The sequence below is a fragment of the Sciurus carolinensis genome, chromosome 5, assembly GCF_902686445.1.
Source record: "Sciurus carolinensis chromosome 5, mSciCar1.2, whole genome shotgun sequence".
NCBI lineage: Eukaryota > Metazoa > Chordata > Mammalia > Rodentia > Sciuridae > Sciurus > Sciurus carolinensis.
In genome coordinates, this window is record NC_062217.1 from 149,509,364 (window position 1) to 149,533,832 (window position 24,469).

At 49.0% G+C, this 24,469-nt stretch overlaps 1 protein-coding gene across 22 annotated transcripts in view; it reads left to right on the forward strand.

Annotated features, from left to right (window-relative positions):
• Positions 1-24,469, forward strand: part of Pax2 (paired box 2) — an 89,503-nt gene that overhangs the window by 50,587 nt on the left and 14,447 nt on the right. For all 22 annotated transcript variants that reach the window (XM_047552253.1, XM_047552232.1, XM_047552229.1 and 19 more), the window contains 2 exons: positions 17,998-18,173; positions 20,407-20,533. In XM_047552253.1, coding sequence (XP_047408209.1) covers positions 17,998-18,173; positions 20,407-20,533 — 303 coding nt within the window. The remainder of the gene's footprint in view (positions 1-17,997; positions 18,174-20,406; positions 20,534-24,469) is intronic.

Sequence of the window (24,469 nt, forward strand, 5' to 3'; positions counted from 1 at the left end):
CACTGGCTGGGTGGGGTGGGGGCCAGCCAAGGTGAGGTGAGGTGTTGTCTCAGAAGGGATTGGGGAGAGAGGAAATGGGGGAGCCACCTGGACTGGGGAGCAGGAAGCCAGGAGGAGGGTGGAAGCAGGCAGTCATTACTGCATACCTCTGTTGTGTTGTTATTGCAAATTAAAAGTAGCATGTTCCACTCCACAGCTATCTTTGGGGAGGGAGGGGCACCAAGGGAGGTGGGGGATCTTATCATTGCTTCTTCAGCAGACCAGCCGTGGTGTCACCGTGTGAGGTGACATTTGAATTTACAATTCCGCTGAGAAAAGCCATTAATTCACAAATTAACATTTCTCCCTCTCCCTCTCTCTTTAACACTCTCTCCCTCTCTCACATGGATGTGCAAGCAATTGAAAAGACAAAGGAAATAGCCTTAAGGAAGAGACTTTACTGCTAGTCTGTCTGTGCTGAGATTGCTCCCCCTGCTTCCAGATAGATAAACCAATTACCTGAGCAGCTCGGCTCCTGGCCGCCCGATCGCCTCCTTTTGTAGGCTGCCTCCATGGCTGGCTTACACTCAGTGTATCTCATTAATGGAAACCAGGCATGCCCTGGTCACCGAGCTATCTTCCCAGCTCTCCCTTGAAGGAGCAGTGGGAGGAGAGTTGGTATCAGAAAAGGCAGGTGAGAGGACCCCAGGGAAGGAAAATATCTGCAACTGCCCTGCCGCCTGGGGTCCTGGGTCTTTGGGCACAGCTTGCTCTGTTGACCAAGGTTGGTGGTGAAGTGTGCAGGTGAGCACTGCTTGGTAGGTGAGGCTGCCCTGAACTGAGAGGGCGGGGACAGGGAGTAGGTGTTTAGAAACAGAGGCTGCAACCTTAACCTAAACTCCTGGTGGCCTTTGGTCCCAGTGCAGGGAGTTGGCAGAACCAGAGAGGGACCAGAGCTCACCCTGAAGGTGAAGAGCTTGGGGAAGTTTTGCTGAGTCTGCGCTATGTTAGTGGGATGGGATTCAGCTTGAAGGAGCTGCGATGGATGCTGAGGAGGGCCCAGAAGACATGATGAGGTTGCACCACTTTGGATAAACAAAATGAGGTTGCACTGGTTTCTTAACCTAAACCCAGCACTTGGACACAATTATGTCTGCTTACTGCCTAATATGCACACACACACACACCCAGCTGATTCCCTTCTTGAGAACACAACAGTCACCCTTTACCCACTAGGATATCTTCCAAGACGCACCGTGGGTACTTGAAACCATGGATAGTACCCAGTCCTATATATACTTTGTTTTTCCCCATATATACACAGGATAAAGTTTAATTATAGATAAGACTTAGTAAGAGATAAATGACAACTAATAATAAAATAGAACAATTATAGCCATACATTGATACCATGACAGTTAATCTGATAATCGAGACAGCTACTAAGTGACTAACAGTGTGGATATGCTGAACAAAAGGATGATTCACATACCAGGGGGGAAAAAGGGGCTGCTCAAGATTTCATCATGCTACTCAGAAAAGTGTGCAATTTAAAACTTATGAATTGTTTATTTCTGGAATTTTCCATTTAATAGACTGTACTTGATCACAGGTAATTGAACCCTTGAAAAGCAAAATTTCAGATAAGTGGGGACTAAGGTGCCTTATGGATTATTGTTAGGATTATGTGGCTCCACATGCTCTGTACTGCCTAGCACCCGCCACAGACTCTGCCCCTCATGTGATAGGTCCTATGAAAGTCCAGAAAGGAAAGCTACACAAAGGGAACCATCTGTCTAGAAGTGCCTGAGTTTAACTGCATTAACAAAGCTCAGCCTATGTTCATTTTCCAACTAATATTTGAAAACCTGGCTAATGTCAACTCAGGTTCATGAAAGAGTTAAGATTCAAGGGTCAACATTCACTAAGACACCAATAAAAGAAACCCACTTATGAACACATTAGTGGTCATGATTATATCTTTGTAGTAACCAGGGAAATTAGACTAGTCATACCTGAGAGGAGAATTTTCCTCTCTTAGTTGGATCACATATTTTAGCCAAACTCTCTGGGTAATGTTGCCCATGAGCCTGTTGAACACACTATGTCATTCTACAGGGTAGATGTAGAATGGTTACAGAGGTTATGTTGATGTTCTATTAAGACTTTTACTATAGGCCCTGTATACAGGTGACTGTATTTTTCCTGGATAAGTACCTGGATTTAGCCCTGACTATGTGAGACTGACATAGATTCATCAATTTGTCTATAAAACCCTACATTTATACCAGAGAGCAGTCAAATTATTAACTACCTTTGTTTCCCAACTAGATACTACTATGGATAAGGAGTAGGTTGTTTGAGAAAGTATTTTGAGGTTTAGCACAAATGAGCATATATTTTTTCATATAGTGCTAGAAAGTCAGGATAGGTGAACCATCCCTAGGGAAAAATGCACAGATTTGTTGTAGAGGGGGCTACATGTGTCCCACCACCCCCAGACATTCAGGCAGATATAACACAGGTATTACAAATTCCTCAGCAAAGGCCAGGAGGTCCTCCACCCCACTCCCCGGTTTGCACCCTCTCATAAGCCCCCATCATGTCAGAATACATCTTCAACTCTTGGTCGTCCCTTGGCAACTGTCTTTCAGCCCTGTAGGTAGGCATCATTCTCCTTCCCCCTCCTGGCAAGGGCACCAAGCGAGAAATCCGCTGCCTCAGCTCTGCCCTTCTCCCCCAGCGCAGGCTGTGCACGCAGGAGGGAGGAGCCAGGCGCAGGGCTGTCCCCCAGGCTCTGCTGCTTGCGGGCTCGCCTCCCAGAGCGCCTCCTCCTCTGCGGACCAGTGGGCAGTGAGAAGGGCAGGCAGCTGGCATGAGGACCCCTCAGAAAATGGGTTTGGAAATAAGGGTAAGGGAGACCCAGTATCACTGCCTGCCAAAGGAATGGTTCCTGGCAGGCTCCTTCCTGAACCACTGAGCTCAGAGAAGGACCCCTCCCCACCCTGCCTTCCTCAGGGCCATGGTGGCTTTCAGGCTCTTTGGGACCCTCTTAGTCTGCCCTGTGGGGGTAGAAAGGCCAGGAGGGTTGAGGAGAGTGGGGCTTGGTGCAGAGACTGGAAGATGGTCACGAGCCTCAGAGCCCGAGTTGCAGCAGAGCCAGTAATTCAAACCATCCTGACCCTTCGGTGAACCTGAACCTGCTGACCTTGACAGCAGCAGACAAGAGAGGCCTCACAAACCTCAACCTGGCAGAGGCCCTGCCTTCTCTCCCTCCCTTTCTTGAAACCCTGTGGCCCGGCCTCCAGGTGGCTCCTCATTTGGCCATCCCCAAGAAATGTCAGCATCCCCTCCCTCCCTGAGGCTGCCTGCCTGCTTCAAAGCACCCTTTGTGCTCATCTCCACTGGAGACAAGGTGTGGGCATCTCCTGGGGCCTGTCCAGGACTGCTGTGTGCCTTCTCCTGTGAGCTGAGCTCATACCCCTTCCCTTCTCTGCCCCAGGCTTCATCTTTTCAGGAGGACTGGCTATAGCACATAGCGTGGGTGCACACAGGGTCGGGCATAGAATGCAATGGCGATGTAGTGGACAGGGAAGGGAGGACAAGCTGGAGGAAAGCAGCCCCAGGAACCTGCATTAAAGTAAATGCAGTTTATGAAGTTTATGCTTTCCTCCTCGGGAGAACTGGATTCCTTCCAGTAGCCTCTCCGAGGCTGCCAAACAGCTCCTGAAGCAGAAAGTGTGGGCAGGAGAACGAGCAAGCCAGTGACAGAGGGAGAGATGCGTGGACACCAGCAAGCGCGGGCGCACATACATCACCCTAGGCCACAGCAGCCTGAGAAGCCCGGGATAGGGGAATGCAGATGGTGTGTTTGGGAGGGTGGCAGTGGGAGCTATTTTCCCCTTCTCCCCTGCCCACCTGCCATCTCTACCCCCTCAGGCAGCATGACCAGCAGTGTGAGTGCTGGGCCAACTGGTGGTGCAGTAAGGCTAGGCTGAGGGCAGTGTGGACCACCTGGGGCAGCTGGCACATGGAAGCTGCTCTTGGTGAGAGATGGTATGGGTGGTCTTGGGGCAGTGGGTATGAGTCCTATTCAGGAAAAAGGATCAGAATATTGTACCATTGAAGCCAGACGTGGTGGCACACACCTGTAATCCCAGTTACTCAGGAGCCTAAGGTAGAGGATTGCAAGTTCAAGGATAGGCTGGGCAGCTTAGTAAGACCCCGTCTCAGTATGAAATAAAAAGGTCTGGGGATATAGCTCAGTGGTAGAGTCCTTCCCTAGCATGATCCAGGCCCTGGGTTCCATCCTTAAGTACCACAAAAAAAAAAAAAAAAAAAAAAAAAACAGAATATGGTACTCACGGATCTTCCAGGAACCTCTCTTTTCTCTTAACACTGACCAAGCGGGTATTGTGTCTACTGATGACAGCCTTTGGAGTTTCTTAAAGAGTCATAATTCAAGACCTTTTGCCTTTTTCTGAGAATTCAAAGGAAATAAATGACCAACAAGGCTGTGGCATGGGAACTCTTAGAGGGACTTGTAAGCAAGTTGGAGGATCTGCCTTTCCAGACTCTTCTTTCTGTGCGTGAGAACATGCGTGTATGCACGTGTATACCAGTAATGTGTAAGTGGGCCAGGGTCCTTGGCTTTCAAAGAAGTGGGAATGTGGAAGAGAAAATGACCCAAAGTAAAGTGTGCAGCAAAAGCCTTCTCTCAGGTCAACAGGTGTGGCAGCATCAGGTCGCTTGTCCCTGTGACTTCTGTGAAATGCCTCAGTTAGGAACAGACAGGAGAAGTCTGTCTCTTGCCTCTTCCTGGGAACTTCATTCTGTTCAGGAGCTGGGACACAGGACTATAGGCAGAGAATGGAGGGAAGAGGAAGAGTGAAGGGTGGGCAGAAATTGCTGATCATGGAGAATGCCCTGGGCAGCCAGGAGATGCTAGGCACAAGGGAGGCAGAAACTGGCGGAGGATAGCCTTGGTCCTTTCTGTCCCCTGCTCTCTCCTCTGCCCTCCCTCCCTCTGCCCTCCCCTCTTCCCTCCACACATCTTTATTGGTTCTGGTAATAGCGTTGATTTGCATATCAGGCAAAGCCTTGCTACACACACAAAAAGAAAACCCTAGCCGTGGCGGTGTGGCAGTGTCAGCTCTCGCTGTTGTTCGACAGTGTAAAATTAAATTAATAAAGCCCCCAACACAGGAAAACATAACAGGAAATTAATGGCCTTTACTGTCGCTCTGATGCAGTCATTTGCAACCCTGCTTTCCGCACCAAAGACTTCATAAATGCAAGCAGTTTCTCTAAACAAGCATACTTAGGGCGGCCTGGTATGTAATTTTTCGCCTTGCTTGTGTCCTTTGAGCTAACAAAGCCCCCTTCCCTCCTGGCTCCAGAGAGGTTTCTAACTGGTTCTGGCCTAGGCTTGAGTCCAGTTGGGCAGGGGTGGGGCAGCACCAGGTAGAAAGCCCCACCCCCTACCTGCCAGCCCAAGAAAGGCAAAAGGAGATCTGGGGACTCAGTCCTTGCCCACCAGCTTTATGGGCATGTCTGCAGGACCATACACAGGGAGCTCCCAAGCAGGGACATTGATCACCCAGGAACTCCCCTCCCTTTCCTCCCTCCCTTTCCTTTCTCCCACCAACCCTGTGATCCCTTCCCATTGCCTCTGACCTTCGCCTCCCTCCTCCCCCATCTCTGCTCTCATCTTCTTTCACTTTTTCACACATGGGGCACATATTAGGACTGGCTGTGCCTCAGTAGTGGTAGCCTAGGGACTCTTGGGGGGGGGGGGTGCAGAGAAAGCTAACTTATTCAAAATGGGAAAAGTAACCATGCTGACAAATTTCCTAGACTCTAGGCTTCCCCCATTCTCCCCCTCACTCTTCCCTACAGGTTGGTAAGGAACATGAGGACCCTAATGGTCATTCAGACTATCCTCCTATCCCCAAGTGGATTTCAAACTGAGAACCTGTGATTTTGGTGTGTAAGCAGGTGGGATGTTAAGAACACGTAGCTTTCCTCTTGGGCCTGAGCATCCACTGTGTTTGACTGTGAGGCTCTCAGGAGCTTCCCGTCTACTGGGGAAGGGAATTGGCTAGAAGAGCAAACAGAAAATGAACTCCAGCCTGGGAGGGGCTAATACTGGGAGAGATTGTCTCCAGGGATACCTCCTGCATGGAGAGAGACCAGGGGCTGTGTTGAGAGTGGTGGCAAGGCATAGTCTCAGATTCTTGAGGGTCATGAGATCTTACCTGCTCCTTACCATAGAACTCTCCTTTCCAGCAGTTCTGCCTGACAGGCCACAGCTCCTGCCTGGACATAGAGCATAAATGGACAGTTGCTGTTGGGTACAGCTTTGCTCTTACACTGAGCCACTGTGGGACTGAGGGAAGAACACGGGAGTTGGAGTCCAAATGTCTCCATATGGACTCCACCTCCACTTCCTATTTGCTTTGGGAACTTTAATTATATAATCTCTCAGAATCTCAATTTCCTCAACTGCATAGAGACCATGAAGTTTGCCACTGAAGTGATGGATGGTGGTCAAGATCTCCATTTGACATCCTCTCTCCGTCCCTCCTTTCCTTCCATTCATTCCTTTACTGACCACTTGGCCAACTGTGAGCTAAGTCCTGTGTGGATTTCAGCTTCCCACATGATGTGGTACCTGCCCCTGTGGGAGTTCCTTCACCATCCTAGTTACCCATCTTGGAATTCATTCTTGAAGGTTAAACTCATTCTTGAAGGAACACTGAACCCTAGAGACACTCCAGCCAATGCCAAGTACAGTGGAACCATTGCCACTCTCCGTCTGGAGACTCTACATCCATAATGTAGCCTAAGATTACATTCGATTTTTTTAGCAGCCGTGTCAGACTCGAGCTCATATTGAGTTCGTGGTCAACTAAAACCTCGAGATCTTTTTCACATCAATTGCTATCAAGCCAGGCCTACCCCATTCTGCACTTGTGTAATTGATTTTTTTTAACCTAAACATAGGGCATTCCATTTATCCCTGTTGAATTTCATCTTGTTGGTTTGGGTTCTTAATTCCTCCCGATTAAGGTCATAAGGATATCTTCTATATCATCATCCAAGTAGTTTCTTTTCTTTTCTTTTAGCTATTTTCCTTGAAAATAAAGGAAAGTACATGGCCAACCAGTAGATACCTCCCTCCTGGTTGCAATAAATGAATGCTTTAGATACTATTGAGCCCACCCAATAGCCATTAGCCCTTTCATTTTTCTTCACCTTGTCCATAAAACTAAGAAGGAGATCCTTTGCCAGATGTTAACATTTACTATATCCTCAGAATTTCCTTAATCAAGCAATAAAAATTCAATTCAAGTTGATGAGCAAATGGCCTGCTTTGTAAATCAGTTTACAAAGGTAAATAGAACTGTCTTTGACCTCAAGAAGCTTCTAATCTAGGGAAGCAGATGTGCACTTCATTATACCAGCAGAATGTGATCAATGCTCTGATCAAGGCTTGAGAGGCTGTGATGAATGTTGAAAAAGGGAGGGGGGGGGGAGAGAGAGAGAGAGAAACAGTTGGTTCCAACCTAGGCAGTTGGGAAAGTCGCAGGGTAGCATTTGATCTTAGCATGGATACCAAGTTAATGTGCCACAACTTAGTCTTGGTGAGTGTGTGCAGGCTCTGAGGTATTGTGTTTTCTTTTTTAGTGCCCACAAATTAGCTGTATAATAATTTCTTCTAAAAGATAGTCAGAGCCCGATACTGAATTTATTGTAGTGTTGTTTGCCTGACCTTACCTTCCCCATTCTCTGCAAGGTAGGATGTCATAGGGTTTGTCACTGCCTCACTCTTTCCTGATCACTTCTTGGTTCAAGGATTATCAACAGCAATTTTAGGATCCTGTCAGTTCCTCCCAGGATCCTGAAGTACAAAAGATCTGGGGGAAGTTAACTCAACTGACATGGCTCAGGGTTACCTGCCAGGACCTGGGCCTTCCTGCTGGGCGCCTTTTGCAGATTCATTCTTTGGTAGAGAAGACAAAGGCAGGCTGGGGATCTGGAAGTTCTGCCTTCTCTCTGTCCTTGCTCAGCATTGCCTCTTCTCAGGGACTGAACTTAAACACATCTTCCTTTTTCTTCTTTCTCCACACATAACAACCAAGGCCCTTTTTTGTGGTCTCACCCTGACAGGTGCATGCCACACTTTCATAGCCATCTTGGTTTGCTCTCTCCTTTCGTCTGTTCTGTGTCTTTCTTTTTGGTACCAGGGATTGAACCCAAGGGTGCTTAACTACTGAGCCACATCCCCAGCCCCTTTTTAAAATATTTTATTTAGAGACAGGGTCTCTCTGAGTTACTTAGGGCCTTGCTGAGTTACTGAGGCTGGCTTTGAACTCTTGATCCTCCTGCCTCAGCCTCCAAGATGCTGGGATTACAGGCATGTACCACCATGCCCAGCTGTTCTGTGTCTTTTATAAAAGAAAAAAAAAAATACATAACTTTTGTTTGATCATAAGTGTAATACATATTTATTGTAAAGTATTTGGAAAAGACAGTAAAACTCTAAAAAAAAAATCACCCATGATCTCATCACTAAGTGATAACTACTGTTAAAATTTGCTACATTTTTCCAGGCTTTTTTTCCCTGTGCATACGTAACTTCATATATATCATTATTAACCAAAATTAAAATGGTACTGTATAGACAGCCTTCTGTCTTGCTATTTTCTCTTAACTTTATATGGGAGCATTTTCACATATCATTGCATATTCTTTGAAAACATGATTTTTTAATGGCTGCATAATCTTCCACTGTTCAATGTACATGTCCTTTTAAAATCTAAGCTCATCATATTTTAAAGCTTAGCCGTGTGCAACAATGGTGATTTTCCTTAAATGTCCTTCTCTTTCCACCCTCCCCCATTCTCACGCTCTTTACTTTGTCAGGTGGATTATTTGAGCTGATGAAGACAGCCTTTCATTTTTAGAGCACCCTGTCCTTATGGAATTTTATTCTCTTTTAGACTCTCTTGCTGTGGGGTCCCACACTTGTTCTTTTCTTCTACATGGAGAGTTTGCTTTCCTCAGGTTGGATTCTGCCAATGCCCCTTTCCTTTGCTACTGTCAACTCTAGACAAGGTTGCTTCCCCACCCCACCCCCTGCCAGGTCCCTGCCACTTCCTTTTTATACAATTTTCTTTCTTGGTCAGAACTAAGTAACCTGAAATAATGAAAAGGACTTTGGGCTAGGAGTTTCAATTCTAGCAGTGCCTTGCTCTGAGACATGGGAATATGACTTAACCTCTCTGAGCCTGTTTTTGTTGTTCTTGTTTTATTTTTTCTGTATGGTTTTAATTTTAAATCTCTAAGAGGGAATCAGATTAAATTATCTCCATGAAACCTTCCGACTGTAAAATGTGAATGACACAGAATCCAGAGCAGCAATTTCTATTCTCTCTTTTTCCTTCTGAAAGGTAAAATGTTGAGCAAGTCAAGAATTCATCAGGCTTCTGCTTTTAGAATTCTATTCAATGTTGGCCAACATTCATGATCACCTATCATGTATCAGGCCCTAAGCTGTTTATAAAGATGAAAAATATGGTGTCCCTGCCTTCAAAATTCACAGTTTAATGAAGAAAAACAAACATTTTTAAAAATTATGGCACATATAGAATTCACATTCAGCTATGCCACTTACTTGCTGTAGTAAGTTACCTCTTTTCACTAGTCTTCACTTTCCTAGGAGGGCACTCACTGATTGCCTGGATTTGGCTCTGGTTCCTCTGTCACTCCTTAACTCTGTCTGTGTGACATTGGAAAAGTTCCTTAACCTCTGCACTTCCATTTCCTCCTCTGTGACATGGGACATAAGAAGCTTCCTGCTTAAGTTTGTCTTGTGAAAATTAAATGAGTTGTTGATATGTAAAAAATTCTTAGACAAGTGCCTCGTATATGGTAAGCACTTAATAAATGTTAGTTGCTGTTCTTACACCAGTGCTGTAATAGGTGTCTGGTACCATAATAGGAACTGAATTTGTTTTAGTCATTATTATTATTATTTCTGCAGTAGAGATTTGGACAGATGGCTATTGGGACACAGAGAAAGGAAAAATTAATATCACTGAGGGAGGTGCTAGCAACCCTCATGTATATCTAAGAAAACTCAGTCCAGAGATGCTCACAGGACTTATCCAAGGTCTTACAGCGAGTGAGCAACAAACTAGAACTGAACCCAGAAGATGTTACTCTTAGTCCGGCCTTATGTTAGGGTCCCTAATGCAGTTAGTGTTCCCAGAGGCAAGTGGTTGTGAATGGACACAGCCACCCAGCCTCTCACCCTAGGAAGAATTCCGTGAACGTTTAGAAGCTGGGCTTGGTGAAGGATAGCAGGTGGTTTGCCAAGGTTAGTGGAATGGGCAGACTTGGTCTTGCCCAGAGCCAAAGATTTGGGCCAGAATTCTGAGGGTTTCTTCATGCCTGCCAAGGTTGGCTTGGGGTTCATGGTCAGGCCAGACTCACAGGTTGTCCAGTTTAAGGCTGGGAGGCAATGGGGTGTGTCATCTATCTCCTTGGACAAGCGGCATTCCACAACTCTTTCCCCAGCCTGACCCTCTGGGCCCCCTTCCAGAACGCTGTGGTATCTTAGCACCCCTTCCCTCCTCTCTCTCTCCCCCTCACTCCACTTTTCCCCCATCTTTCCCCCTTCCCACCCATCTTTCCTTCATCTTTTTTCCAATCTCCCTCCCTTCTCTCCTCATTCCCTCATGCTCCTTCCTTTTTGTTTTTTTTCCCTCCTCCATTCTGTCTTCTGCCCCTTCCCCTCCCATTCCATCAATCCTCATCTGGAAGGCACCCCAGCTCTGGGGAGTAGCCCCATTCCTCATGTCCTAAACCTCACGCCCTGTTCCCAATCAGATGGGAGGCCCCGGCGTGGCAACCCAGACCTCCAGGTCCTGCCTGCGAGCTGCCGCTGTGGGGGTGGGGCTGGGGCTGCACAGGCGGGCTGCCCTGAATGACAAGCGGGGATATTGATCGCATTCTGAACTCAGCCCAGCCGATAGAAGGTAATTAATGACTCCATTTGCCTCAGTACCGGGGAGAACAATTGAGTTTGAAACTGCAACAACTGGCAGCTGGGGAGACTGGGGGGCAGCCCTGGGGTGAACCCCTCCGAGGGGGAAGGTAGTGTGTAGAGGCGCTTAGGTGGAGAGGCCACTGCTCGGAATGGTCAGAGCCTCCACCCCCACCCACTGCTCCCACTTCCTCAGTGATTTTTTTCTCTTCTTCCCATGCCACTTTTTGAGGTCATTTCCTGTCTCTGGATGAAGATTTACTTTCACCAAGATTGCGTCTTGTCAGCTGTGTGATCTTGTGCATATGTTGAACCCTCCCTGTGTTTCCTCGTTTGTAAAATTAAGCTAATGGCATCTCTTTTGCAAGTGTTCTGCGAGTTCTAAAGGTAGTGTGTGTGAAGTACCTCGAGCCTGCCTGGAAACAGGAAGTGTGCAATAAATGGTGGCTGCGATGGCGAAGACGATGGGAGGAAGCAAATTTGACAAGGAGTGAGGGCTGTGGAGTCAGACATCCTTGCATTTAGATTCTGTACTAACTGTATCATGCTGGGCACATAATTTTGCCTCTCTGAGGTTGTTGCTTTGCCTGAAAAAATGTTTTTAAAAAATAACAAGTACCTCATAAACTTGAACAGACTTAATGAATATAAAAAGCCCAAATAGTGTCAGTTTCCCCATAGACTAGTAGATACTTGTATTTGGGCTTGGAAAACTGGAGTTAGTATGATTTTTTGGTCTACTTTTTAAAAGTTCTTCTCAAATGCCTAATCGTGCTTCATGGGATTCAGTGGGCAGCCCCTGCTCATCTCATCCTGATTTTTTAAACATTGAGGAACCCTCGAGCTTTCTGACCAAGGAAATAGCATCATTTCATTCTGTGTGTCCCCACTACCCCCACCTATTTTTTGACCAATGCTTGACCCCCATCTATACCTCTCTCTCTCTCTCTCTCTCTCTCTCTCTCTTTCTCTGTACTGGGGATTGAACCTGGGAGCTCTACCACTGTATTATATTCTCAGCCCCTTTTTTCTTTTTATTTTGACATAGGATCTCACTAAATTGCTAAGTCTGGCCTCAAACTTGTGATCCTCCTACCTCAGCCTCCCAAATCATTGGGATTATAGGTGTACACTACCATGCCCAACCCCATCTATCTCTTGACCTTTGCAGTGATCACTTTGGAAATCCACAGAGAATGTAAATGAGAAAGAATGCTTCTGTCTCTTGTCCTTAACTCTAGACCAAAACATGGTATTGAGTAACTGTCCTGTCCCCTGAGCTGCTGAGACACCTCTGGACAGCCCTCTTTATGACTGGCCAGCACAGGGGCTCTGGCCTGGAGTGAGAGGTGTGAAAGGGCTCTGCTCCAGGGCATTCCAGGAACAGATGGGGGTAACCGAGGAGATCAGATCTTTTTGTCAACCTTAAAAGACGTTTTCTTTTCCTGGTTCTGGGAATTAAACCCAAGGCTTTCAGTATGCTAAGCACATACTCTATCCCTGACCTACACCCCCAGCCCCAAGACATTTTTAATAATGATTCTAGAAGTAGTACATGCTTATTGAACAAAGTCTGGATAATACAGAAAACTTAGACAAGATGAGAATAAAAATTGCTTATGATCGGGAAGTAACCACAGTCCCATGTTGGTAGTAGTTATTTCCGTCAAGATAACCTTTGGTTTTATGTTGTTTTTGTTTGCATGAAGCCTGGGGCCTCACTGCTGGGAACCCCAGTTCTGGATGTTGGCTGGGTGGCAGTGCTGCTGTCCATTGGTTCAGCCCACAGCTGTTTACAGAGCACCTGTCCTGTGCCAGGCTTCCTGGTGGCTCTGCCCTTGAGTCAGACACCTACCTCACCTAACCTGCACTTCAGTTGCTCTGAGCCTTAACCTCCTCACCAACGTAAAAGGGATTTTGACTCCTACTTATCTTGAAGACTGGTTGGGACCAAATAAGATAAGGTCTACGAAGACTGCATTAAGCACAAAGTGAATATGAAGTGGTCAGAGAAGAAAATGGGAGCCTTGTGTCCCTTGAAAGAATAATACATGTCAAAGTTTTAACTCAGCAGTTTGTTTAATTTAATTAATTTAGTTTAATTATATCCTGTCAGTGTTCCAAAAAGGACTCGTGGTAACTCACCCTCCTTGAGTGGGCTCACACTGTTGTAGACTGAGCACCTAGAAAGGGCTCCAGTCCTGAGAGTCCTGCTACCCAGCTGTGTGACCTTGGATAAGTGGCCCACCCACCCCTCCACTCACCCACCCCTCCACTCACCCAGCTAGTTTTCCTTTCTATAACATGAAGGATTTGCACCAGATGTCCCCTAATCATCTGGACAGTCTGTACTCAGCTAGCACACATGCCTCAGTTTTTAGCCTCAGGAGAGGGAGGTTGCCAGGCAGAGAACTGGGGATGCCATGAGGAAGACTATGCCCCAGATAGGGCTGGTGGCCTCAGCTGGGGCCTTGGGTTTGTCACCCAGCAGCAGAGCATAGTAATTTAGATGACAGGCACTGGAGTCAAACAGATTTGAATTCAAATCCTAGCTATCATTTACTAGCTCCTTTGATAAGCTAGTCAACCTCTCTGTGCCTCGGTTTCCTTATCTTTAAAATGGGTATCACAGTACTTATGTCATAGGGTTGTTGAAAGGATTAAATGAGCTCTGAAGTCTGGTCATGGCATCTAAGAAGCTCTTGATACTTGTGTGCTGCTAGTATAAATAGACAGGAGACAGAAGGAGAGCAGAGCTGAGTCCTCCACAGCTGGAGACAGTCTAGCTTGTGGACCCTTCTTAACTCTGTGTTCTAAACCTATAGCAACCACATTTTCCAACCTTAACTTAAAAATATGGCCTAAGAGTAGGAAACAGTATCAGAAATCAGAATTGTTCTAGAGAGGAACATATGGCCACCATACTCTAGCCCTCGTGGTGTAGGGAGTCCAAATATAGAGGATTACTCAAGGCCCTATGCTTAAGCAGCCTCTGCCGTCCGCTTTGGTGTCAGCTCTGATGCTCCAATGCTAGTTCTGCTCCTAACTGAGGACATAGTGTTCTTTGTCCATTGACTGGAGGCACCATGGGTGGGTCAGACAGTGGTGTTGAGGGTGAGCAGGGCCTCCAGGGGACCTGAATTGATGCTGTTTGAGGCTAACAGACAGTGGTATGAGTGCAAAAGAGGCATGAGTCTACCCAGGGACCTGATGCAGGATCTTCTGTGTCCCCTGAAAGCCAGGGCCACATGGGACTTGCCTGACAAATAACCAAGTGTCCTAGGTGCCAGAAGTCAGGAGGTGAGTCCCAAAACCGTCTTCCAGGGGTCTGGTTATGAAGGCCACCCAGGAAAGTCTCATGCATTCGTTCAGTCATTTGTTGAAGACCTACTATGTGCCATCTGGCACTGGAGCTATAGAAATGCATTAGTGATGATCCCTGCCACGAGCATCTCACAACCTGGTTCCTTGGCAACAGGGGGCTGTCAGGTGGGAATCTTCTTTGGGATGGATGCTATCCGCTGCTCCCACCGTTCATTCCCTGCTCACTCTGAAACCCAGATCAGGACCCTCTTCTGCCTTCACCTTTAGTTTATCCCTGCCAGAGAGCCCCTCAACATCTGGGCCTAGTCGCAGGCTCTTCCTCTCCCTACTGTCCCTCTGAAAGTGCCACCCTGAGCTCTTTCCCCATCATCCTGGGAAGCCCTGCCAGGTGGTCAGCACTGCCAACTGCTTCCTTTTATTTTCCTTTTCTGTTTGTTTCTTCCTTGTTTTCTTTCTTTCCTGATCCTCCCCTGCTACTGTCTTCTCCTTTTCCTCTTCCAACCTGTACCTCCCAGCCCACCCTGTCCAGGCCCCGGGCTGCCCTTGGTAGCTGAGCACCAGGCGTCAGCACAAGCAGGGCCAGCTGGTGTCGTTCCTGTGCCAAGTGTCCTCACCCAACCAGTGCCTCCTGAGCGTCTGGTGTGGAAGGCTTCTTTCTTCTCCTCTCCCTCCTCCTGCTCTTTCTCTGTTTTGGGCCTTCTCCTTCCTGGAGCATCAGCTTCTTGCCCCTCTGACCCAGGGCCCTTCCCTCCCTTCCGCCTGCCCTTCCTGCACTCTCCCTTCACCTTCGTTCCTCCCTCCCTCCCTTCCCTAGCTGAGGGCAGGGCACCACCCGCTCCTCTGGAGGGAGCCCCTGACAGCCTGTGGGACCTGTGGCTGAGTGGGGTCTGCATCCCTGGCCCCCACCAGGAGTGCCACTGCCCTCTCCTTGCCCTGTGGCTCACCTCCCTGTCCCCCCACAACTTTCTTTGTGCTCTTTCCCGGTTCACCATGACTGTGCCGTCCCCTTGGAAGTTTCTAGGCCTCCTCCAGCCTCTGGGGGGATTCTCTGCAGGCTTTCATCAGCCACTTTGTTGTCGTGCTCCTCTGGTACCTTCTTGCTGCCCACCGTCCCCCACCTTCTTTCTCGTCTTCTTCCTGCCTCCGCCTCCCAGGGCCACCTCTTCCTTTGCCTTCCCCTCCACCCTCCCCTTCTCTGCACTGCCGCCTCTGTAACCTGTCTTACCACCAGGGCCTGAGTGCACAAAAAAATAAATAAATAAAAAGGTCAGTGAGTGGAGGGAGCAGCAATAACCCCTAAAACAGTACTATCAGTGGAACATGATTGATCAATTGAATTCCATAGCGGCTGAAAAATGTGGGATTAAGTAGTGTATTATACGCACAATGAGTTGAGGCATGATGTTCATTTCAAGTTCATTTCGCCGGCCTCTGCCACCAGATCAGGCAATCAATAGGGGCAGCAGATATCATATATCACCTCTCTGCGGGCTGGGGAGAGAGCACCATAATCTCTCGCAAATTTAGAGTGACAGATTTGTCAAGATCTGAAGGGCCCCTGAATAAATGAAGGCAAAGAGACTCCTCCAGCCAGTGACCTGAGGACAAAGCTTCAGTTCAGCCCTTTACACACACACACACACACACACACACTCACACACACAGGCACGGGGTGAGACAAGCTACACTCAGACATGTACACAAACCTCACAGAGGCAGGAATTGAGTACATGTACACATAAACGCCCACACACACAATGCATAAGCACAGGCTCACAGACAAATGCACATTCTACTCCCCAGGACGCATTTGGTGACACTGTACTCACCAGACACAAAGACCCTCAATGCCTCCCTTGGCCTTGACAGCAGGGCTTCCCCAAAAGATAGGAGGGCTCCAGGAGAATTAGACACAATGGAACATGCAAATAACTGCTGGGAGTCGAACTGGGGTGATGCTCATCCTGGAGAAAGAAGCAGTCACAGGAGAAAGGGGCAACATGGGATCCCACACCCGTGCGATCACACGCATCCTTTCAAAAGGCTTCTTATTCTGTCACTTAAACACACAGATTCCCTTATTTATCCTGATGTTTTTTATATACGAGTGCACACACACAGAGAATACTCACTCAAGAGCGAAAAATAAATATTCCACACCCAACTCATATACAGAGATGCCTACACCCTCGAAGCCTGAAAACTATTCCAGAACTACACACAAGAAACACAACTACCAGATTTTGTATCCACAGGGAATACAGGAATACCATCAAAGCTGCCTCTGCCTGCCTCAGACTTGATCTTGGTCTTGCTCTGTCATTTCTCTCTCTCTCTCCATCATCCCCCTTGCACACACTTTCTTTGCTTTCCCATTTTCTACAGAATAGAGTGTGGAGGGAAGACAGGAGGTCCCTTTAGGAAAGCAGAGCCCCATACTCCATCTGGAAGGCCAGTGAGTGAGGATGGCTGCAGGTTGAGGTTAATCAATATGTAATATTTTCTATGGTCTCCCAAATGATACTGTACGGTGTTACTGTATATAATGCAATATTGATTATATCATATCATATAATCACCTATAAACTGATATATATAACAGTCCCAGAGGAATATCCTGGGGGCTACAGCATGGCTGGCCCCAGGCCCAAGGATTCCCAGCTGGTCTTGGGCCGAAGAAGCCAAGGAATGACCCAGCTGGGGCTAGGGCTAGAGGCCAGAAGAGTTGCTGGGTCAGGGTTCAGGGAGAGGCACTTGGTCCACATACACTCTGAAAGTTCCAAGGGACCTGAAGCTGGAAGGAAGGGACGGAAGAGGCAGGGATAACAGAGTGGTGATAATGCCAGGTAGATCCTGACACAGGGACAGGACTGACCTGCAGCCCAAGGGAGCAGACACTAGTGGGGCACCACCAGCCCTCTTTTCATGAAACGAATCTCAGCTCCCTTGCAAGTATCAGGTGACCCAGGAGCTGACTCCCCATGGAGGCCAGAACCAGAGTTCTCCAGGGGAGAAGTGGCCAGGACACAGCAGCAGGCACAGGCCCTCCGTGGTCTACCCACGTGGGTGCTCTGAAGCCCACGTGACTCCTCTTTCCTCCTGCTCAGTCTCCAGCCCTGCCCAACCCAATCTGAGCCAAGCGCCTTAGCTTTGCTCTCAGAGCCCCTACCCACTCAGGGGGGCAGTTAATTACTTCACCCAAGTCTTCACGTTACACTCAGTCTGAGAGATTTGATGATTTTCAACCCTTGGAATCAGTGGAACTGAAATTCATCTCGGAGCCGAGTTCAATTCTCCACAGGCTCCGTAACGCCGGTCTGAGAGCCAGCTCCTCCCCTAGGTTCCGCCTGGCTAGGGAACAGAGGGGACCCCAGGAAAGCATGCCCTTGGAAGACGGCCCCCTCTGGCTCCACCCCTACCCAGTCCTTCCTGCCTCCCTTTCTCTTCCCAGCTTTTTCAGGGTTCTGGCTTCTTCCTCAGTCAGATCTCTGAGCAGCCCCTTCAGTCTGAGTTGGAAGTAAGGGATTCTGGCAGGAGTGCAGAGCCCTGAGGTCATAGTCAGGTACCCACCCATTTTGTCCCCTGTTCCTGGGCTTCTGCTGGCCTGATGCTAACGCCCTGAGTGTCCCTGTGTTTCCCAGATGTGTCTGAGGGCTCAGTCCCCAATGGAGACTCCCAGAGCGGTGTGGACAGTTTGCGGAAGCACTTGCGAGCTGACACCTTCACCCAGCAGCAGCTGGAAGCTTTGGATCGAGTCTTCGAGCGTCCTTCCTACCCTGACGTCTTCCAGGCATCAGAGCACATCAAATCAGAACAGGTGAGGAAGGAGCTTCCTGCCTACAGAAGTGAAAAGGAACTGGGCAGAACAAGGCCTCCCAGGAACTCACACAACAAACACCTGCGTGTGTTCACGCGAGGCACCGTGTGTGTGCTGCATGAACATGCTCATACAAGGTCACCAGGATATAGTTAAGAAAAACCATTGTGTTATACAGTAACTAGAAATGATAAGTTCTGGGTGCCAGGTTACCCAGAAAATCTTCTCCCTTTTTGGAGCCTCAGTTTCCCCATCTGTATAGAATAAAGGGCTTCAGTGTGTGGTCTGTCAGGTCCCTTCCAGTGCTACCATTCTGTGGTCCTGGCTTCAGGTACTCAGGAATGCCCTCTTGCCATGTCCTTTGCCCATTCCCTCCAGGGTCCTACAGAAAGTCTGTGCAAAACTGTGGAGCTCCTCTTTCCCAGTGTCAAGAGGAAAGCCCACCTGTGCCTGGCTCCTGCTTCCAGCCATCCAGTGTGATCGCTGGCAGGCAGACAGCCTGCCCTGACACCTGACACTTCCTACAGACAGCAGACCAAAACCCAGTGTGGGATGCAGCACAAACACACCAGGCAGAAACACATTTCTAACTCCTCATGTTTACAGTTGCTTACCCACCACCACCATCCACCTGCTCCCTTTCCCCCACAGCCCACAGTCCTCATCCATAACCCCAGCAGCCTCATGGAGCCAGTAGGTGTGCCCTCTCCGCAGATCACCAGCACAGCACACCTTCAGCACACGGCTGTGCCCACATACCAGTGTATCCCCTAGTGCAAATACCCCCACACAAGGCACTCAACCATCCCTCCCACACATGGCCCAGACCAGACTCACACCCGGAACGCAGTACAGCCTGCCGTGCTTGTACACATGCATGCACACACAGGCTCATGTACACCAGCACACGTGTACATCAACAAGAACTCACAGCTCCACACAGCACAGTTCCACTCTAAGACCCCAACAACTCTAGCCACTTGCCTTTCTCCCCGCCCGTCCTTTTATCCCATAAGCTGTTTGTCTTCATAAAACAAAAATCAAAAGTCTTTTTAAGGTGCCCTGAGCCATAAACCAACAAAGGAGGAGCCGGCCGAGGCGGGCGGTTCGGTGCACCCTCCCCGAGTCCCCGGCTGTATTACAATGAATAACCTTTATTTACTTTCATTAGACTATTAAACACCAGCACAGTCATTTTTCCCCCTGAAACTCGGAGCAGGGCCCATAAAGCAAATCCGAAGCCTAATTGAGTTCATTTTAATTTCTCTCCGATCACAGCGAATTACTCTGGTGATAAATCAGGGGGCAGCTTCACCCCCAGTAGAAGGCCTAATTTGCAGCTAATTACAAAACTGATTTCTACAGGAAGATCAATACGAGAAGGAATTGGAAATGACGAGGCAATCCCGTCCAGCCAGGGAGGGGAGGGGGTCCTCTGGGGGGGCCAGGAAGCGGAAGAGAAAAAAACAGACCCGAAAGAGCAGAAAATCAGTTTTAATTTAACGTAATATTAATCAGAGCAACTTTTCCTGCTTTGTGCAGGCTCCTGGTCTGCCCAGCTCCGGGGTCTGGCTTGGCGGTGGCTGCAATAAAAAGGCAATTACCCAAGTGTTTCGGGCAGGACACCCTTTCAGAGTCAATGACTGGCCCCCTCCCACCCTTCTGTTAGCCATGTGGACTCTCCCCCTCCCCAATTTCATACCCCAGTGCACAGGCAGAGAGCAAGGGGCCCGTGGGGCTGCCTTTGTTTGTTTTTAAAAAAGGGGCGCCCATACCCGATCAGCCAGCCCAGCAGTGCCAAGCTAGAGGCCCCACTAGGCCCTTCCCCCAACTACTGCCTCTGCCCTCATGTCATGGTTTGCCCCTCCTCCCCAAGGGTCCCCACTGCAGGAGGATCTGAACACCCCATGCCTCTCAGCAAGGAGATTCTCCACTGCTTTACTCCCCTTGGAGCTTCTTAGGCAGGAGATGCTACAGAAGACTAAAGGGCACAGGGAAAACCACCCACAATGGGTAGGGGGCACCTCCAGCTCACCATGTCAAGTCTACCCCACCCACACAGAATTCCCCATCACTGTAGTGCCTGCCCCTCCCAATCCCCCCTCTCCCTCCCGGCCACCTCCTTCTACCCCATCTGGGAGGGATCCCCGTTCCTCCTTCCCATCTGCACACCGAGCCCTTTCTCTGTGCATGCGCATCAATAGAGAGCTGTCGCTTTTCTCTCTCCTCCCAGGGGAACGAGTACTCCCTCCCAGCCCTGACCCCTGGGCTTGATGAAGTCAAGTCAAGTCTATCTGCATCCACCAACCCCGAGCTGGGCAGCAACGTGTCAGGCACACAGACATACCCTGTGGTGACTGGTAAGGGGGCTTCCGGGAGGGTGGGAGCACTGTTTTCAGTGGGGGTTACTCAGCCCATGCCATCTGGGGCCCAGTGTGATAAGTGGGCCCCCTGCCATGGCATCTGGAGAGAAAGCCTTCAAAAACCAGGGTGCTTCCTAAATGGATGTGTGCAGATGTGGGGAGAAAACATTGTAGTCAAGGGGTCTGGGCTTCAGCCTGGACAGGTGGAAACTAGGGGATTGCTTCCAGTTCTCTCTGCCTGTTCTCCTGCCCACCCACCCCTGTCTTTTTTCTTGCCTCCCACAAGGTGCCCAGACTTCTGAGCCTCTTTTAGGATTGTGCAGAAGAATGCAGAGAGCAGATAGGTCAGGCTGTTGAGAATGGATATCATGGGTGCCCAGTATCCAGTCTCCAGACTCCTCTGTCCTCAAGGATCCTAGGGGATCCACTTTCCTCACCTTCCAGGCAGCACGGGTGGCTGTGGTTTTGGGCTTGAGCTACACAGAAGCATAATTACCAAAACCTTTCTCAAGCTTTCTGGAGAAGTCACTGAGACCAAGGCCAGGTAGGGTCAAATGCAGGCGGAAGGGCACTCTGGCCAGGAGCCCCCATGAATCAGGACCCACAGAGGCAGCTGGAGTGGCCAGGAAGGGGAGGGCCAGTATATGATGTTCCAGACTGCAGAGCTGTAGGCTGCAGAAGGATCCTAGCACTGCAGAAGGGTTTCCAGGCCAGGAGAGTGCCCAAGTGGGAGAGACACACATTGAGGTGTTATTAAAATTCACCTAATTATTCTGGAGACACTAAAGCCAATGTGCCGTTTGTTCCTTGGGAGACAGGATGATTGAGAAGGGTCTCAGTGGGGATTGGGAGACACTGAGGCATTACCTGCCGAGTGAGCGGAGGTGGCCTAGGGACCTGGCAGCAGGGCTACAGGCAGCCAGCATGGCAGCCAATAGCAAAGACAGGGAGCAGGCATGGCCCTTCTCTAGGATAGGGCCATGGTTGTGACTTAGAGCTGATGTGAGCTTGGCTTATGCTGACATGAGTTTGGAGCAGCCACCCAACCTTCTGTTGTTAGCTTCCCCAGGCCTTACTGAAAGGGTGTCCTAGTACGCCTGTGTCCAATCTACATGGAGTTGCACTCTTTGGCTATGAACTCAGTGACTGAGTTCAGGAAGTGCTCAGAGGTGACTTTTGGGATTGGTGACCTTAGCTGTGTCAGCTGAGTCAGGACACAGCCTAGATTAACTGGTCTTCAGCATGAACCCTCTGTAGCCCAAGTTGGGAGTTCTCTGTCCCAGGAGAACAGGCTCTCCGATGCAAGTCAGGCCACCTTTTTGGTCAGTGGTCACTTCCCAAAGGTGTCCCACCCCAGGCAACTGGTGAAAGAGTGTGCAAGAGACTTTTCTCTAATACCAGCATACTTTCTTATGCTCGAGGACACAGTCCAAAAGGCAGGGACTTTCTGGGAGGGTGGAGATGTGGATCTTCAGGGAAAGGGCTCCTGCCGCAGGGGACACTGGGACTGGTGCAGAAAAGTGCCTCCACCTTGAGCAGCCCCCACTCGCCTCCCCCCCATGGCCCTGGAACGGTCCCAGCTCAGCCTGGGAACATCTCCGGCTGATCCATCTGGATCCAAGTGTGAGAAAAGTTCATTTCAGACCCAGCTTGACATTCCCAGGTGGCAAGTTAGCACTAACATCTCAATCTGTATGCGACATTTCAATCAAGCGAAGAGTAACAAAAGCAGAACCATTAACATTCGGAGCTGTTCACCAGTGGTAATGACGGGGAAACTCGCTCAGAAACTGGAAATTACCAAAAAGAGAAAAGTGTGTGGAGGGGTGGGGGAGGGGAGGTGGGGTTGGGGGCAGGGAATGATTTTTTTCACACTTAGGCCAAGATCCAATGTTTGGATTAATAGTGCCATTACCCGAGAAAAGGACGCAGATTATGCTCATTCTTAAAATGTTTTCGCTGGCAATTAAACGGCTGCAGCTATTGATCTTTGTTGATTTTATGTCCTCCTAATTTGCATAATCTATTAAAGATGAATGATTCATGATGTGTTTATTATGGGGACAAACAGAATTTGCTGGAGGTACTGTCAAGGTGAGAAACTGGAATTGTCCAGAGTCTTGGTGGGCCTTCTCGGAGTGGTCCAGTGTGTTGGCTTTGGGGCAGGACTCTGTGGGTAGCAATGAGCAATAATGCTAGGACACCCAGGGGAGGTGGACTTTAGGTGAGTTCTTCTAGAAAGATGTTGGCATCTGTGAGAACTAGGCTCCAAAAAGAGCTTGGGTGTGGGAGAGGTTCTTGGTATATTTGTAGAATTTCCCTTCAAAGATTCTTTAAAAACTTATTTCATTGGAGAACATTAAGGACTTCAGTGGTGGAAGGGAAAGGGAGGCCCTTTCTGGTAGGCAGGTGATTGTAGGCAGGTGGGTGCTAAGGTAAGGGAGCAGCGAGATCATCCTGTGCCCACAGCCTGGCTTGGATGTGCCAAAGTATTCAAGGAGCCCTCTTAATCCCCATGTCACAGCACCCAGCTCATCTTTCTTCCCAAGGACAGGCAGCAGAGGCTACAAACCCCTGGGGATGGGTCCTGAGGGAAATGGCCCAGGAAGGCCCTGGCCTAACCTGAAAAGCCAGACCTTATTGATATTCCTGCTGCCTCCTGGCACTGGAGGCTGATTTCAAACTTCACCAGCCACTTGATGCAGCTGTTCCACAAGGTCAGGACTGAGAGGAGAGAGGAGCCTGCACTATTGTATGGAGGGGAGAGTGGGGCCCAGTGGGCCAGGACAGAGCTAATCACATTGCAAGCAAGGGTGGCTGCCAGAGGCTAGGGCTCAGCCCGATAGCCTCCCCCACCCCCTCTTCCATCATGGAACCAAGGCGAGAGACTGATTTTTCGGAGTGGTGTTTGCAAGTTCTGCCGAGATTTTAATTTCACTGCATCACAACTCAGCAAGCTGCCAAGTCAAGCTGGTTATTTAAATTTATCACCTACTCTCCCTTCCGCCGCTGGGCTGCTCTAGCTCGGCGGCATCTCTTCTCTCCAGCCCACTGCTCTAGGCTGCTGGTCTGGAACCGAGCCGAGTCTCTCCTAAGTGATAAGGAAGAAGAGACGTGCTAGATGAGAGAATGGGCCGGGGCACTCTGGCCCAGGTTTCCTCAGGTCAGCGGTCAGCAGCCTGCTGCTGCCTTCCACCACCTTCCTACCCCTGCCGAGGACCCTGCAGGAAACTGCCACTAACCCCTCAGCAGTCCCAGGACCCTCTGGATCAGAACCTCTACAAAGAGAACTGTGACTACAACTTAAAGTCTCCCATCACTAGTAAAAATGACAGCCCTTTTTCCCCAAGGCTTCCAAATCACCTCACCCTCACCCTCCCTAGGCCTGTCCAGGTCTGCAGTGATAGAGGAGCCCACAAAGACCCTGGCAGCAATGTTTATCTGAAAGAAGATGAATTCCCAAAGTTATTGGAGATGCTTTGAAGTATATAGAGAGTCCCCTGGCTTGGGCAAAGTCCAGCTGGGAGGAAAGTGCAGGCATCTTACCTTGGAGCCCAAATGGGCCAAGATGGTGCTAAAGCAAGTCAGTGATTGCGCAGCTCCATGCTCATTCTTGAAGCTGAGGAACGACCTGTCCCGAGCTGCTGCACAGAGTGGGCTTCACTGGCCTGTAGTGGGCATTGCTGCCAAGCACTAGGAGAGCCTCCTATAAGTGTAGGTCTCACCACCCTCATTTTAGTGGTACAAAGGTAATGGAATGGGCTGGGGATATAGCTCAGTTGGTAGAGTGCTTGCCTTGTAAGCACAAGGCCCTGGGTTCAATCCCCAGCACTACAAAAAAAAAAAAAAAAAAAAGGTAATGGAAGAATGGGGTGAATGTACAGAAAGAAATAAGGCAAGCTAACCTTGGCATAACATGGCTGGGTGAAAAAA